The sequence below is a fragment of the Thermobia domestica genome, chromosome 3 (assembly GCF_964235325.1).
Source record: "Thermobia domestica chromosome 3, izTheDome1.hap1.1, whole genome shotgun sequence".
Lineage (NCBI taxonomy): Eukaryota > Metazoa > Arthropoda > Insecta > Zygentoma > Lepismatidae > Thermobia > Thermobia domestica.
The window spans coordinates 128733718-128747529 of NC_137456.1; the positions used below are offsets into that span (position 1 = coordinate 128733718).

At 36.0% G+C, this 13812-nt stretch overlaps 1 protein-coding gene across 9 annotated transcripts in view; it reads right to left on the reverse strand.

The window, feature by feature from the left end:
- Positions 1 to 13812, reverse strand: part of Prosap (SH3 and multiple ankyrin repeat domains prosap) — a 474641-nt gene that overhangs the window by 239716 nt on the left and 221113 nt on the right. For all 9 annotated transcript variants that reach the window (XM_081751681.1, XM_081751684.1, XM_081751680.1 and 6 more), the window contains one exon: positions 11899 to 12084. In XM_081751681.1, the coding sequence (XP_081607807.1) occupies positions 11899 to 12048 (150 nt within the window). In that variant the 5' untranslated portion in view covers positions 12049 to 12084. The remainder of the gene's footprint in view (positions 1 to 11898; positions 12085 to 13812) is intronic.

The window sequence follows — 13812 nt, forward strand, 5'->3', positions numbered from 1 at the left end:
TCACGACACACGTGTTTGATGACATCATATCACTATATAAATTTCACGTCAGTGGAACACGCAGAGATTCATCAAGCGGGTGTCAAGCATTCAATCTCATTTCCTTTCAGGACATGCATGATTTATGTATATCTTAATGTAAATGTATGTAAATGTTTCTTTTCCCATAGTATCTTGCTCAAAGGAGTTAAAATCCCGAAGCCCTCCTTGTGCTGTATGCCATTGATAATAGCGTAAAATTATAAGTAGTGACTCTATATAGTACTGAACATTGTTACTGCCGTTGGAGGTGCTGACTATTACAGTTTGTCTCTAAATTGATTCTGACTAATTGGCTCATTAAATTCCCAAATTTCAGGACACACTTTATGGAACTGCGCGACACGGTCGCGACACAGGCTGAGACCCACTGATATATTAGATAAATGGAAATATGAGAAATCCTTGATATTTCTGTTTATTTGTCACACTGCAAGTAAATGATACAGATCCATACGCTAGTTTTAATCTTAAAAATAAGTAGTAATTTAAATAAAGAACATAAAGAGGAACTAATTTCCTAAATGAAATTCATAGTTTATTATTCAAGGTTCTTGTTTTGTGGTGTGGAGAAGTCAGAGGAAAACTGCAAGTAAATGATGATGAAAGAGTTAGTGGAATCAAGATTTAGAGATTTTCCCGGGAAAACCCAATATACTTATTTCCTCCTAAGAATTTGTCCATACAACAAAAGTAATCTTACAGTAGTATAACTACCACAGAACGACAAAAAGAGAGATGGATATATTACTGTTAAGCTGGCTTACGCTATCAAACAAAACCATACTATTTTCGTTGCGAATGCTTTTCCTGCGGTTTACCATTATAGGTAAGTTTAGTCATACTACCTTTAACACCATTTGCTGTAAAAGTTTTATTAAGCGCATTAAATGAGTAGTTATTACAAGTTAATGATAGCTCAAAAGTACATCTGAAATAATGGCCCTGTAATTTGTTCCAAGTACAACCGTATACTAGAAGCTTTGTGTCTTTTATACACACACATATACAGTATATACTATTTTCTTGTCTAGATCAGATGGCTGCGGTTAGTTGCGTGGTGGCACAGGAATTGGAAGAAGTTGTATCCAGCGCCTACCGACTCATCTCCTTGCTCATACAATGCCAACGAACGACACATTTGAAGGAACGCAAGCAGCCGGTATTGCTCGTCAAATAAGGTCAACGTACGTACCACAACATCATGACAGAGGGCGAGGACTGACCTCTCTCTCTCTCTCTTCTTAATGAAAAGAAGGAATGATCACTTTGATCTGCTTCATTGCACGAACAGACTCGACTCAACACACCTTCTTAAATCGTGAGACGGAGACGAAACCACTAAGCACGAGAAAATAATCGTAAAACAAGGTGTGTGTGAGAGATCCACGTTACAACAACCCACGACATTTGTCAAGGTACATGAAAGCACGTATACAGATACGCGATACATTCGATACCGTACAAAATGCCAGCTAATGATACAGTGAGGAAAAAAAAAAGACATTTCTCTTATTAGTCCGCCCAGACATTCCTCTTATTAGTTCTCTTATAATGTCCCGCCAGGACATTGATATTAGAGTTCTTTCTTTTTCTAATTGGAATGATAATTTCCTCACTTGCCTCACAATTCTGGACAACTCACTCAAAATACTTACGGCTCTAGAGTACCAGTGCCATCCTTTAGACCATTGATATATTGATATTATATATATATATATATATATATATATATATATATATATATATATATATATATATATATATATATATATATATATATATATATATATATATATATATATATATATATATATATATATATATATATATAAAATCAAAAAATGCTATAGTTTATTGATTTTATTCGTTTTTCTTGAAATTTATTTTATTTTTATTTTTTCTTTATTTCCATCTTAATCTCACTGATAAATCATCTTGAAATTTGACGTTTCCCTTTAGGTGCCTTTTAGGTTCTCCATAACACAGACCAATCTAGTATCGACCACCACACATCATACTGCTGGAGACTGAGCGTAGAATTTACAACGAAGAGGTCATTTTAATGCATCTGGAAATAAACACCTCAATAGGTTCTCGAGGTGCAAGACCCCAAGCAAAAACATGGGACTTTAACAATATTACCTTTTTTACTTTCCTATCTTTACATAGTTGCCTCAAGCTACACAAATATACATCTAATTACTTCATAGCATTGATCCAGAAATACTCTTTTTCCTGCTCTCCCTTGTTTTTCATTGAAATGGTGAAAGAAAAGTAAATAAACATGATCTAGATTAAAGTAGCATGAATTAGGAAATAAACACTTATGTGCAGTTAGTGTGTTTTTGTCATAAAAATGATTATTCACTTTGTGGACTCCGTAATTCCAATTCCCGATGTTTTGATAGGATTGCGGATTTCGCGCTTTGTAACCAGCTTCATCTGTATACATTCAAAAGCCGTTAGCTTGGATCACAGGTAGAATGACAATATTTAAAACACTTGTCGTAATATTTTCTTTACTTTGCTTTCCTTTACCATACTTATGTGATACCCTGTATATAAAATTGATTATTTCTATTATATCATATCCATGTAAGTCATCAAAACAAATGCATAAATAAATAAATAATAAACTAATTTCCTACCCTGCCGCAAACGCTATGTGCAACTTACACATTGTTACGCAATTTTAAATTTGTTTAGCAGTTCGCTACACAAAAAAATAAAACAATAACAACACGATGTACATATATACACCGGTGTGCTACCTGCCAATTTAAGCAGTTCTCAAATCTCCTCACTCGAACCCGAGACCACGCGCGTTAACTATTCAGCATTCAAAGCAATTCAGAGCAAGAATTTCAACATGATCTTTCTGATTTCAACGAAAAAAAATGTCGTTCTTTCCAACCTCTGAACATGGATACGCCTAAGTCTAAATTATTCACATTCTTTGTTTATTGTATCTGTGTATGTACCAAGAATTTTACAACAAATTCTCAGTTTCTGAAAAAAAAAAAACTTTTAAGAAAGCCAAATCTATTACAAATGAAAACAAATTTTCCTTTAAAAAGAAGTATATAGAAAAAACAAGAAAAAAACGAATGGTCAATGGCGAAGTTTTAATAAAGCCGTAAAATTGGAGCGTCAATTGACTAAGCCGCTGGCCTTGGATGGCTGCTTCGTCCACACAGGATCAAGGTTGCGTCTCGTTCCGCCCCCTAATCACAGAAGGATTGAGATCCAAACTTCTCCACGAAGATGTGATACACTTACACACATAGATACACACACACAAACATACACAAACACACAAGTAGACTTTAGGCACCAAAAGCTTCAGCACAACGACTCCTGGAGAGGAAATTCCCAGAATCAAGTACTTGAGATAGTGATCAGAGAATCTGTTCACGTCATTCTTTAATGACACTAATATTACATGGCATGTTACATATCTCTCCTCCTCTGCTTCATTACCTCTCAATAATGAATAAATATCACCCGTAACGCTCCTTGCAATGGAACCAGTTTCTTTTCTTTTCTACAACGAGTATTCAGGCATCGTCAGTTGGAAAATACTCAATCTATTGACTTGCTATAAATGGCTAATCGATATCACAAATCAACTCACATTCTACCTTGCTGCCAAAGAAGTGCCAACTCTTTTGTTTATATTGAGCAGACACGAGTCATTTTTTAATTTTTTTTAACTGTTATGTATGCTTGACAGGCTTCCATATATTTAGGAGATTCATTTCTCCTTTAAAAAATTGTGTCAATTCTCTTGACAGTCATTCGGAGATTTCTAAGAGCAAGAAGGAGCTACGTCGTATGTGCTTTCAAGCAGTCAAATGTCAGCAAATGTAGCCCTGGATTTGATTTTCAGTAAAGGGACAAAATTATCTATGGTCATAACTCACGACCATGCTGAGAGAATTTGGAAGTACTTTGTGGGTCAAGTAAGACAGAAGTTGCAATTTTAAGAGTCGATGACCTAAACTACTCATGTTCTTCTGGCTAGCCGGTCGACCGGAGCCCTTCATGGGCTGAAAAGGCTGAGGTACTGAAAGCTATAGTACACCAGCGCAAAAGGAGGTTGGTAACTCTCGTGCACGGAAGAGCCAAAATCAAAGAGGAATGAATACTACCGTGGTATTCTAAAAATGGACAGATATTTACATAATATTTATAATTACAGTTGTAGAAGACTAGCTACTGATTTGGTTTCAAAGAGTCCTACTCTTATGATATATATTTTAATCGGGAAATAGTCTTTTAATTTTGGAATGGATGCAGGAAGTCGGATCATATGTTGGGTGAGAGGGAGACTATAAGAATCACTTGCATTAGCATCATGGCGACCATCTTAAAATCTTATGAAGATCTTAGAATCGGATCTAGAATTCGTCAAGAAACAGCCTTGAAGATAGTATTGTTTATTAGTTAAGGTAACAGTGACCTTTGGAAAGGTGTTAATGGTGCTTTAACGCCGGAATTTTTCCTCAATACAAGTAATCGAAACGGTATGCCTTCAAAAACCGGACTGAGAAAATCCTTATGACTGACTAACGAAGCATCATGGTAATTTTAAATTAATTTAAGATTCTTCGCACTGTCAGAACAGACAGTTGTGACACAATACCGTACGGGACCGCGCCAAGGTTGGACGACGACAAGGTTGGATGACGACAAGGCTGGACACTTTTTGTGTCCAGGCTTGTCGTTGGCCAACCTTGTCGTCAGCGACCCAAAATGAGATATGTCAAAGAATCTCGGGGTCGATCCCGACAAGCCTGGACACCTTCAGGAATGTGTCCAGGCTTGACGTTGGCCAACCTTGTCGTCAGCGACCCAAAATGAGATGTGTCCAGGCTTGTCGGGATCAACCGCAACAAACCTGGACACCCCAGGAATGTGTCCATGCTTGTCGTCAACGACCCAATTTGAAATGTCTGTTCCAACAAACTACCAGTTAAGGCGTTTCCAGTTCATACATACATGCCCTTCAATATAGAGTTGCATGGCTCGCATCTATATCGCTATTGGTTGATTCTCGCCAGTCAGATACTGCCCTCTACTAGAGGATTTTCGAATTATTTTAAATTTATTTATCTTTTATTAAAAGAGATTATTATTATTTACAAAATTTTCGTTTTACTTAAATAATTATTAAATGGGATGTGTGCCCTTGTACATAAAATTTTCGCCGAACTGAGCTGGCGCCGAAACGATGTCGTCGAAACGTAGCGGCTCCAAAGCCTGATGGCTTGAATAGATTTGAACCCTCATGTCTGTGGTACTTCTTACGATTTTTATGAATATCACGGTGGTATATAAATAACACTGCAGTATAATCAGAGAGAACAGTTGCCCTTGTGCATTGATAACACTAACTGCCCTTGTTCACCCGTACAAGTGAATAAACAGTTGTATTTGTCAGATCTACGTGCTTTGAATGCACCAAATCGGCCCATTGGAATGTGTCCAGGCTTGTCGTTGGCCAATCTTGTCGTCAGCGATCCAAAATCGATCCCGACAAGCCTGGACACCTCAGGAATGTGTCCAGGCTTGTCGTTGGCCAACCTTGTCGTCAGCGACCCAAAATTAGATGTGTCCAGGTTTGTCGGGATCGACCACAACAAGCTTGGACACCCCGGGAATGTGTCCAGGCTTGTCGTCGTCCAACCTTGTCGTCAACGACCCAAAATGAGATGCATCCAGGCTTGTCGGGATGGACCACAAGCGTGGACACCTCAGGAATTAGTTCGAGTCTGGCGCAAGAGAATAAATTGAGAAGTGTCCAAGCTTGTCGTTGTCCAAGCTTGTCGTCGTCCGACCTTGTCGTTGTCCAACCTTGTCGGGAGCGACCAAAATTAAGTGTCCAGGCTTGTCGTTGTCCAACCTTGTCTGCGTCCCTACCGTACATATAGTTTGAAAAATTAGAGAAACAAAACTAGTGAAGAAGAAAGCGCACCGTAGACGATCGAAAGTCGCCACAAATCGGACACAGTAACTGAAGTTAAGTAAATCGAAAGCTCAAAGCAGAGCACCCGTTGATCACCTGTCATATCAGACGTAAGGGAAAAGACGATTACACAGGCGCTTCGCATTAACAAATAGCATCCATGTAAGACTAATTTCTCTCCATGAAAATGTTAGACCAAATTCAAAATGGAGCTACGATTACACATTACCCAACTAGGTCTTCAAGTACTATCCCTATCCAACATTTCTTTCTTCATGTAGTTCTTTGAAAATAGGGCTGTTTCTAGACTTCTGCATCTTTGTACATTGCAGACTTGATAAATTAGACGTAAAAAATATCCTTCCTTATCACTATTTCAGATTTTTCAATATAATCCTAAAACAAAGAATATAATCTTATATAATCTTAAAACATTTAAATAATCAATATAATCTTATATATTAATTCAAACATGCAATATAATCTTAATGAAGTTCGTAAACACAAACTGAAACATATGCAACCCGCAATGTAATATGTGTTTTGGGTTGTCTAACTTCAGGGTTTCCGAGTTTTTACACTTTTTGCACTGGTAGAACGTGTGATGTTCAATCACCTGCACCCTCAAATACAAAATCGAAAGTAGGCTTTGTACATGATTAGATCTTGTGAAGATCTGCTTATATACAACATTTAGTATCTGTAATGACTCACATGCGAAAAATGTAATGAAAGACACACACACACATACCTTCTTCTATATGCTAGTAAGGATACCTTAGAATCATTACAAATAATGTATATTAGATAGATAATTAAGTTTTAAGATCTATTTTCTGTCTTCTTTGTCAAGGTCGTAACACTTAAATGGTATTATCTTCGGTTTGTTTATTTAATGAAATCTAGCGTCCTTTATCAGTACCGAGGCTATGTGAGACGTACATCTCCAATTTACGGTGGAATCCAAACAACTGTAATGCGTTTAGTGCTGCCCCAGAGAATCGAACCCGGGATCATGTGCGCTAGCCACTATACTAGCGGGGGAGGCTTTTTAAAATAGTACCTTGAACGAGTCTTGTTTATAATGTATCTCTACAATATGTTCAATAATATTCATTTAGTTTACATGTAAACGTTACCTGTGTATCTATTCTATAATTTGAAATGAAATTTCTAGTTTTTCGTCTCATGGTTATGCCCTATAGGCTAAAGAAGATGAGTGATTACTGAAAGCAAATTCTTATCAAATAATTGGTGAAATGATAATGTGGGAGGAAACAGAAAAACTCAGAGAAAACCAGCGGACATGACGTTCGATCCCAGTCCACAAGAAACTAACATAGTCCGGGATTGAACAAAAGGCCCCTCATAATAGAAGTGTACGCTCTATCACTGAGCCACCATTATCCTCCCCCTATTCTATAATTTTATTCATTTTCTATTAGGAGTAAACAAATAAACAACATTGTACAGATTACTCATAATTTTCCCTTCACAACAGTACACTTAATAAAACTAATACGTAGAGAGTATTGAATTACTAATGCGCTTCTGCGCATCATAATCAGAACATTCCAGTTTGAATTTCACACCTGTTCTTCCAGAACGTTTCTTTTAACTTTTTTTGGTCCAAGCTCTTATATATGTGCGCCATGGTCGTATCTTTTTGAAAATTCTATCCGAAATTTTCAATGTTAGTGTTAATAGCGTAACAATCTCATTCTCCGTACTTCACGTATTGAATAGTTTCCAGACACATTTCCTTGTAATAAGCAATATGAGAAATGTATTGATACAGTATTGTCACTATTATGAAAGACTCTCATGCGTTTTTTTAATTACGGTGAAATGTGTGAAAATGCAAATGGATACTTCTTGTAAATAACTACTACAATGTACAGAAGTAATCTGTCCGCACTGACAACACTGCCTCGTAACGATCGACTGTCGTGATCGGCGCGGCGCGTCTTTGTCTTCTTTCGTTAATCACTTCACGTAGTAATGTATGTGGAAAACGAGGGTAAACGAAATCTTATAAGTTGTGCATATAACGTTTGGCAGGGAAACTTCCATTATCGAAGCTTCTAGAATTACAAGTTTTGTAGCTGTTGTACATTTTATCTTTAGATGAGGAATTAACAGTTCCTTGCACCGCTACATAAATAGTGGCTGCTAAAGTATTAAGGAACCCGTTTCTCCTTAATGTCAACAGAGATTTGAACACAATCACGCTTACTGCGTTTTCAACATTGCTTCCGTACCAAACACAACTGTTCTTTCTTTCTTTCATGCTCCTGTTAGGCTGTCAATTCTCATGTTCAATAACTTCTTTATTCCACGCTTAATAACATCAGCCAATGAAACATCTATCATCTTCCTTGAATTAACTAGCGTCATTCAGTTATGGTTGAAAACTCGAAGTGAAAATTTAATTAACAAAGGTATACGAAGATGTTATTCTATTAGTAATAATAACAGAGAAAGTAAATAGCTTTCAGGTAACAAATGAGAACAATATTAGAGGTTAAATTCTACAATATCGTTAGCTTTAATGGGAAAATTTTTCCGAAGATGAAACCTATAACAATCGATAGAACCCATTGAGCTGAACAAAATGCCGTAGGTGAGATACATTCTTCTTCTGCGTAATTTCTGAGAAATTTTCTCCTTGTCAACACAAAAATTGGTTGGATTGGAGTTTAATGCCCGTTTCAACCAGGGGCGTTCCCTCGCGGGGTCCATAGGATCCGGATCCCCCAAACTTCCTAACTCAACATACATTTGTACACTTTCTCAATAGAATTATACTTATTTAATAGGGTAAATGATCGATGTTGCATGAAAGGTTGAAAAATGACATGAAATATTTCAGTTTTACGTCCCACGATTATGCCGGCTAGGCTAAAGGAGATGGTGATGATGAGGAATGAACGAAATGGTGAAATGAAGAAAGCAGGAGGAAATGGAAGAACCCTGAGAAAACCCACGTACACTGTGTTTGTTCACCACAAAGTTTACTTGACGCTAACTGAGATCGAACCAGGGACCCAATGCATCACAGATGAACACTCGACACTGAACGACCGCGGCCCAGCGTGGAAATTTGATCTTACACTTCATCTGTTCTATCATTTTTTTTCTGAAAAGGAAGGTGGAAGTATTTTACAATTACTTATCGTATTTTCGAGTGCAGGATAATACCCGATCAATACTACATAGTCATAGTGGTTTTAGCATTCAACCTCCTTCGATACGCTTGGACATCCCAACAAACATTTCTTGGTACACGGCCGCTTCCAGCACAGAGGCTACATCAGACGAACCTATAGATTAACTGGAGCCTGAGGTACATGAGCTGTCGGGAATCGAACCCGGATTTTCCGCGTCGAAGACGCATTCGCTTACCAAGTGCCCAGAAGGGAATTCAAACCTAAAAAGTGATGTTATTGCAACGGAACTTATGCTAAAGCATCATTAATCAAGTTTTGCATTGCGATTAATGAGATAAAACCCGAAATTATGGTTAATTCAAACTTTATTTTTTGTTTAGCTATTAATTCAAACTTTATATTTTGTTTAGCTATTAATTTAAACTTTATATTTTGTTTAGCTATTAATTCAAACTTTATTTTTTGTTTAGCTATACTATTGCCCAGACATAATACGCACATCAATGAATAGATCACACCAAGCTGAATAAAATGATATGCTTGAGTGTAGTTTGAGAAAATCGAGAAGTTTTATAGCATTAAAATGTATGGCGTTCATTGTCAATCTAATCCGGTTGATAGTTTTAATTCTACAATAATAGATTTTTTATTTACTTATAAACTGTACATGATCGAAAGTATACGTTCCTAAGTAGCAGAGCGTATCTGTTGTTTGATTTTTCCTAACAACGACAGACATACTACTAACAGTGACACACACACACACATATATATATATATATATATATATATATATATATATATATATATATATATATATATATATATATATATATATATATATATATATATATATATTACTCGAAAAATTAGTACAATGGTGGAACATTTACAGAAATTGCTTCATTCAGACTACTTCTGTCTTCGCGACTGACATTGAACAAATTACAGGAATTTCTGAATGAAGGATCATGGACCAAACTGCACAATGCGTACTCCTCAACGAATATACTCTGGATAATTAAATCAAGACAGGTAAAATAAGAGATAGTGCCTTGCGTAAGAAATGTGACCTGGGTAATACTACTGTAATTAAAAAAAAAAATGCACATTTTGAAAAATCTTTGGATGAGTCAAGACGGGAGAAAAATATACAAATGGAGTTTACGGACGCAGGAAATAACTATTTTGTCTCAATGGGATTGACATTGGATAGAATTTACTTGTATTTTCTTTCTGCGGTGATGGATTTTCATGCTTATTAAATATGGCGTTTACATCTATAGAAGTTGTAATATCATATTCTTCAACGTCTTTTATGCAGTCTTCAAAATAATGAATGAAAATGTATCAATACTTGGAAACTATAAAGGTCTAGTACTGGTAATATGAAAAACAATACGTGCAGCTAAATTATCTAAAAAGAATCCTGGTTGACTCACAACTAAACAATGATAAAATGTCTCAAAACCTGAAGAATATAATGGCAAGCTATAGACATCCTTTCATACCTGTTCCAAGTGCACTGAGAAGTAACACTAGTTTAGTCACCTCATGATCACTAATTTACGAGTTTGATTCCTTAGACGGTCCTATTCTCTAGTATTTTCAAGTGAAAGTTAATGGAGACAAAACCGACACACCGAGAAGAGAATCTGAATCTTTGCACAACACAGGAGAAAACTATCCAGCAGCCTGTACTCAGAAGCCTAAATATCTGAAGAAATTTTCAATTTTCCCGAAATTACATATCCAAAAGTAGTAATGATTCAAACTTTAGACAAGTACTTGTTAGCCACCGGTTCGCAACCTAACCACATGAACAAATTCTTCTCGTATTCAAAAGAAAATTAGTAGACTTTTGCATCAGTATATTGGAATTTTTTGAATAGGGGTACTAAGCATACGAATCCTCAGATTTTCACTATGCGATAACTATGATTTCTTTTATAGTTATCTATCCGTTATCACATATTCATCCCTATCGCATATCCTTATCATCCTTCCACTTTCTGCACACAAACGAATAATTAAAATGTTCACTTAAAGCACTTAAAGTAATGCATGACAAATTAACCTGTTTATCTATTCTTCAAGTAATTTCATTAAAAACATAACTAGGAATAGAGACACATGATCTACTTTCAATGGGAAAACAAGTGATTAAATTTGAACTAATAAACAAAGTTAAAAGGGTACTTCAGTCCATTCTTATCCTTCTCGTCCTCTATTGAAGATTCTCATATAAAGATACAAATAGATTGGAGAACGCGTCTGTATCATATTCTAGATTCGATAAGACGGTTTACAGAGCTCTGTCGATTCAAACCTAACAGACACATACAATACGCTCGATAATTTACTATACAGACTACAGCGAATATCAATTCATTCCATTTTTATATTTCCAACATTCCAATGGACTCTTGAACCCGAATTATTTTTATATAGAAATTTTAAAGTGCGCAAGTTATTTCACCCTAGTTCATAAGACAATTGTCCGTTTAATTTTAAACCTTTGTACAAATAATTTCTACGTAACAAAGAAAATTTATTATGTGAACCATAGGTGTCAATTTCATAGAAGCATCACTTGTCACTCATCTTACGTCACGGCTTGTTGCTCATCCTCCCATCCTGAGAGCATGTGTCGTAACAATCTGTCTCGATGAAAATTTCCATTTGCAGTGAAAATGAAAGCAAATATGAAGAACTCACCTTAGGCAGCGCGGCAAGGCACTGCTGCTTGACGTCCCACACCAGTTCGTCGCGGTGGAACTGCAGACACTTGTGGACGTTGAGTTCCGGGACGTGGACGCGGATGAGCAGGTGGCCCTCGTCGCTTGACCCGCTCACCTCCTCCTCCATCCTCCGTCCGCCGCACTCACTCCACTCTCAGCGCATCTGAAAGATTAAACAACACTCACTGTCACATACGACGGAGACTGCGAAAATGTCAACCACCTTTAATTAGATTCTACACTCGAGCAACGGGAAAAGATCAACAAGTCATTTTTGTAAAGTTATTTCCAGCTATGGTTTCACCATGCTTTAAGAGACATGGCTGCTGTAAAATTAACGCACCCAAGAGCCCTATATTCATTTCTTCTACTTAAATATTATAGTAGATTCGGGAATACTATTAAATACTAAAATCCCACCTTTAGAAAAGGTGACATTTAAAATCTATATATCACATGTGACCATAAAGAACTGGAAGATGCTAAGAGTACAAGCTTTTAGAACAATTATTAATATAATTAGATATGGCTTTGCTTAAACACTCAATACGATACTTTTCACTTGATATTAAAATTACCTTTCTAAAAGAAAGTAATACATGTTAAGATTCATCGCACATTACTCAGATCTCAACTACGAGTAGTTTCTATGTAACAGTTTTGTAACTATTAAGATTTTATATCCGTAAACAACAATATCACAAACAATGACAGGTATTACAAAACAAGAATAATGAATTAAAGTAAAAATATTTTTATCTGCTATAATATACAATGCTGGCATCAATCAGGATTTTCAAACTGGATTTTTTCGCTTGTAGGGGGGTGCAGGGGTGCAAACGGCAAATATATATATATATATATATATATATATATATATATATATATATATATATTGAGGGCGCCAATTTGTGTTTACACTGGCTGAAAGAAACTAGTTGCGGGACTGAAGCCGTCTTATCAACATACAGTTCTTCCAGCAATGAGCTTCATAGATACGTACTAACGTTTCACGTTAAACATTCGCTGTTAACACAAAACTGTATTAATAAAATAGGCCTAGCTATAATAAATACGCATTAACAAATCTTCGATATATGAGCTATTTATTTATGTGGTTTCTGATTGTTTTATGAATCCTGTTTTCAACATCCGCTCTCAAGACTATTGATGAAACAGTCACGGAGTGCGTGCGGCTCTCAACACATAAAAACAGCTACATGACAATGAGATAGGTGTGTGTACCTGGTATACATTTCACTAATACTATCCAAGATATAAACACACTAAATGAAATAAGATAATTTTTGCCGATCAGATTTCATTTCGAGGAAGAAAAATGACCATTAATACCAACAAATATGCTAGACTATATTGTAAATGCGAAACAGTCACCCCAACACACAATAAAACGCCCGAGGTATATTGGTCTAAAAATTGTAATATTAAATAGTCTTTAGTTATATTGCTAGATACATTCATTACAATTAACATTCAAAAAAGAACTGAGAACAATAAACTACAAAACAAAAGTAGCCTTTATCAATGATTAAAGTCAATTAAACAATATTTTCTTTTCTCTTTGAAACAAAATTTTGTTGACAATATTGTATATTAAAGAAATCGCCCTTCATTTTTAAGAGCGTTTTTAAAAGACGTAAAGATTGACTAGCTCAGGGGGCGCACCCATTAGAAAGTCTACCGGGTTCGAATCCTCCCCCCCAAAAAAAATTCGAAACGACGTACAATTGTAGTTTTTTTTTTTTTTTTTTAAATAAAACTATACTTGTTTACCAGAGACATTATTGATGTACCCTACAAGTTTGGTCATACACATCATCTGTACTCATCATTTCCCTATAAAAACAATATCGTTTAATCATTTTTTAAA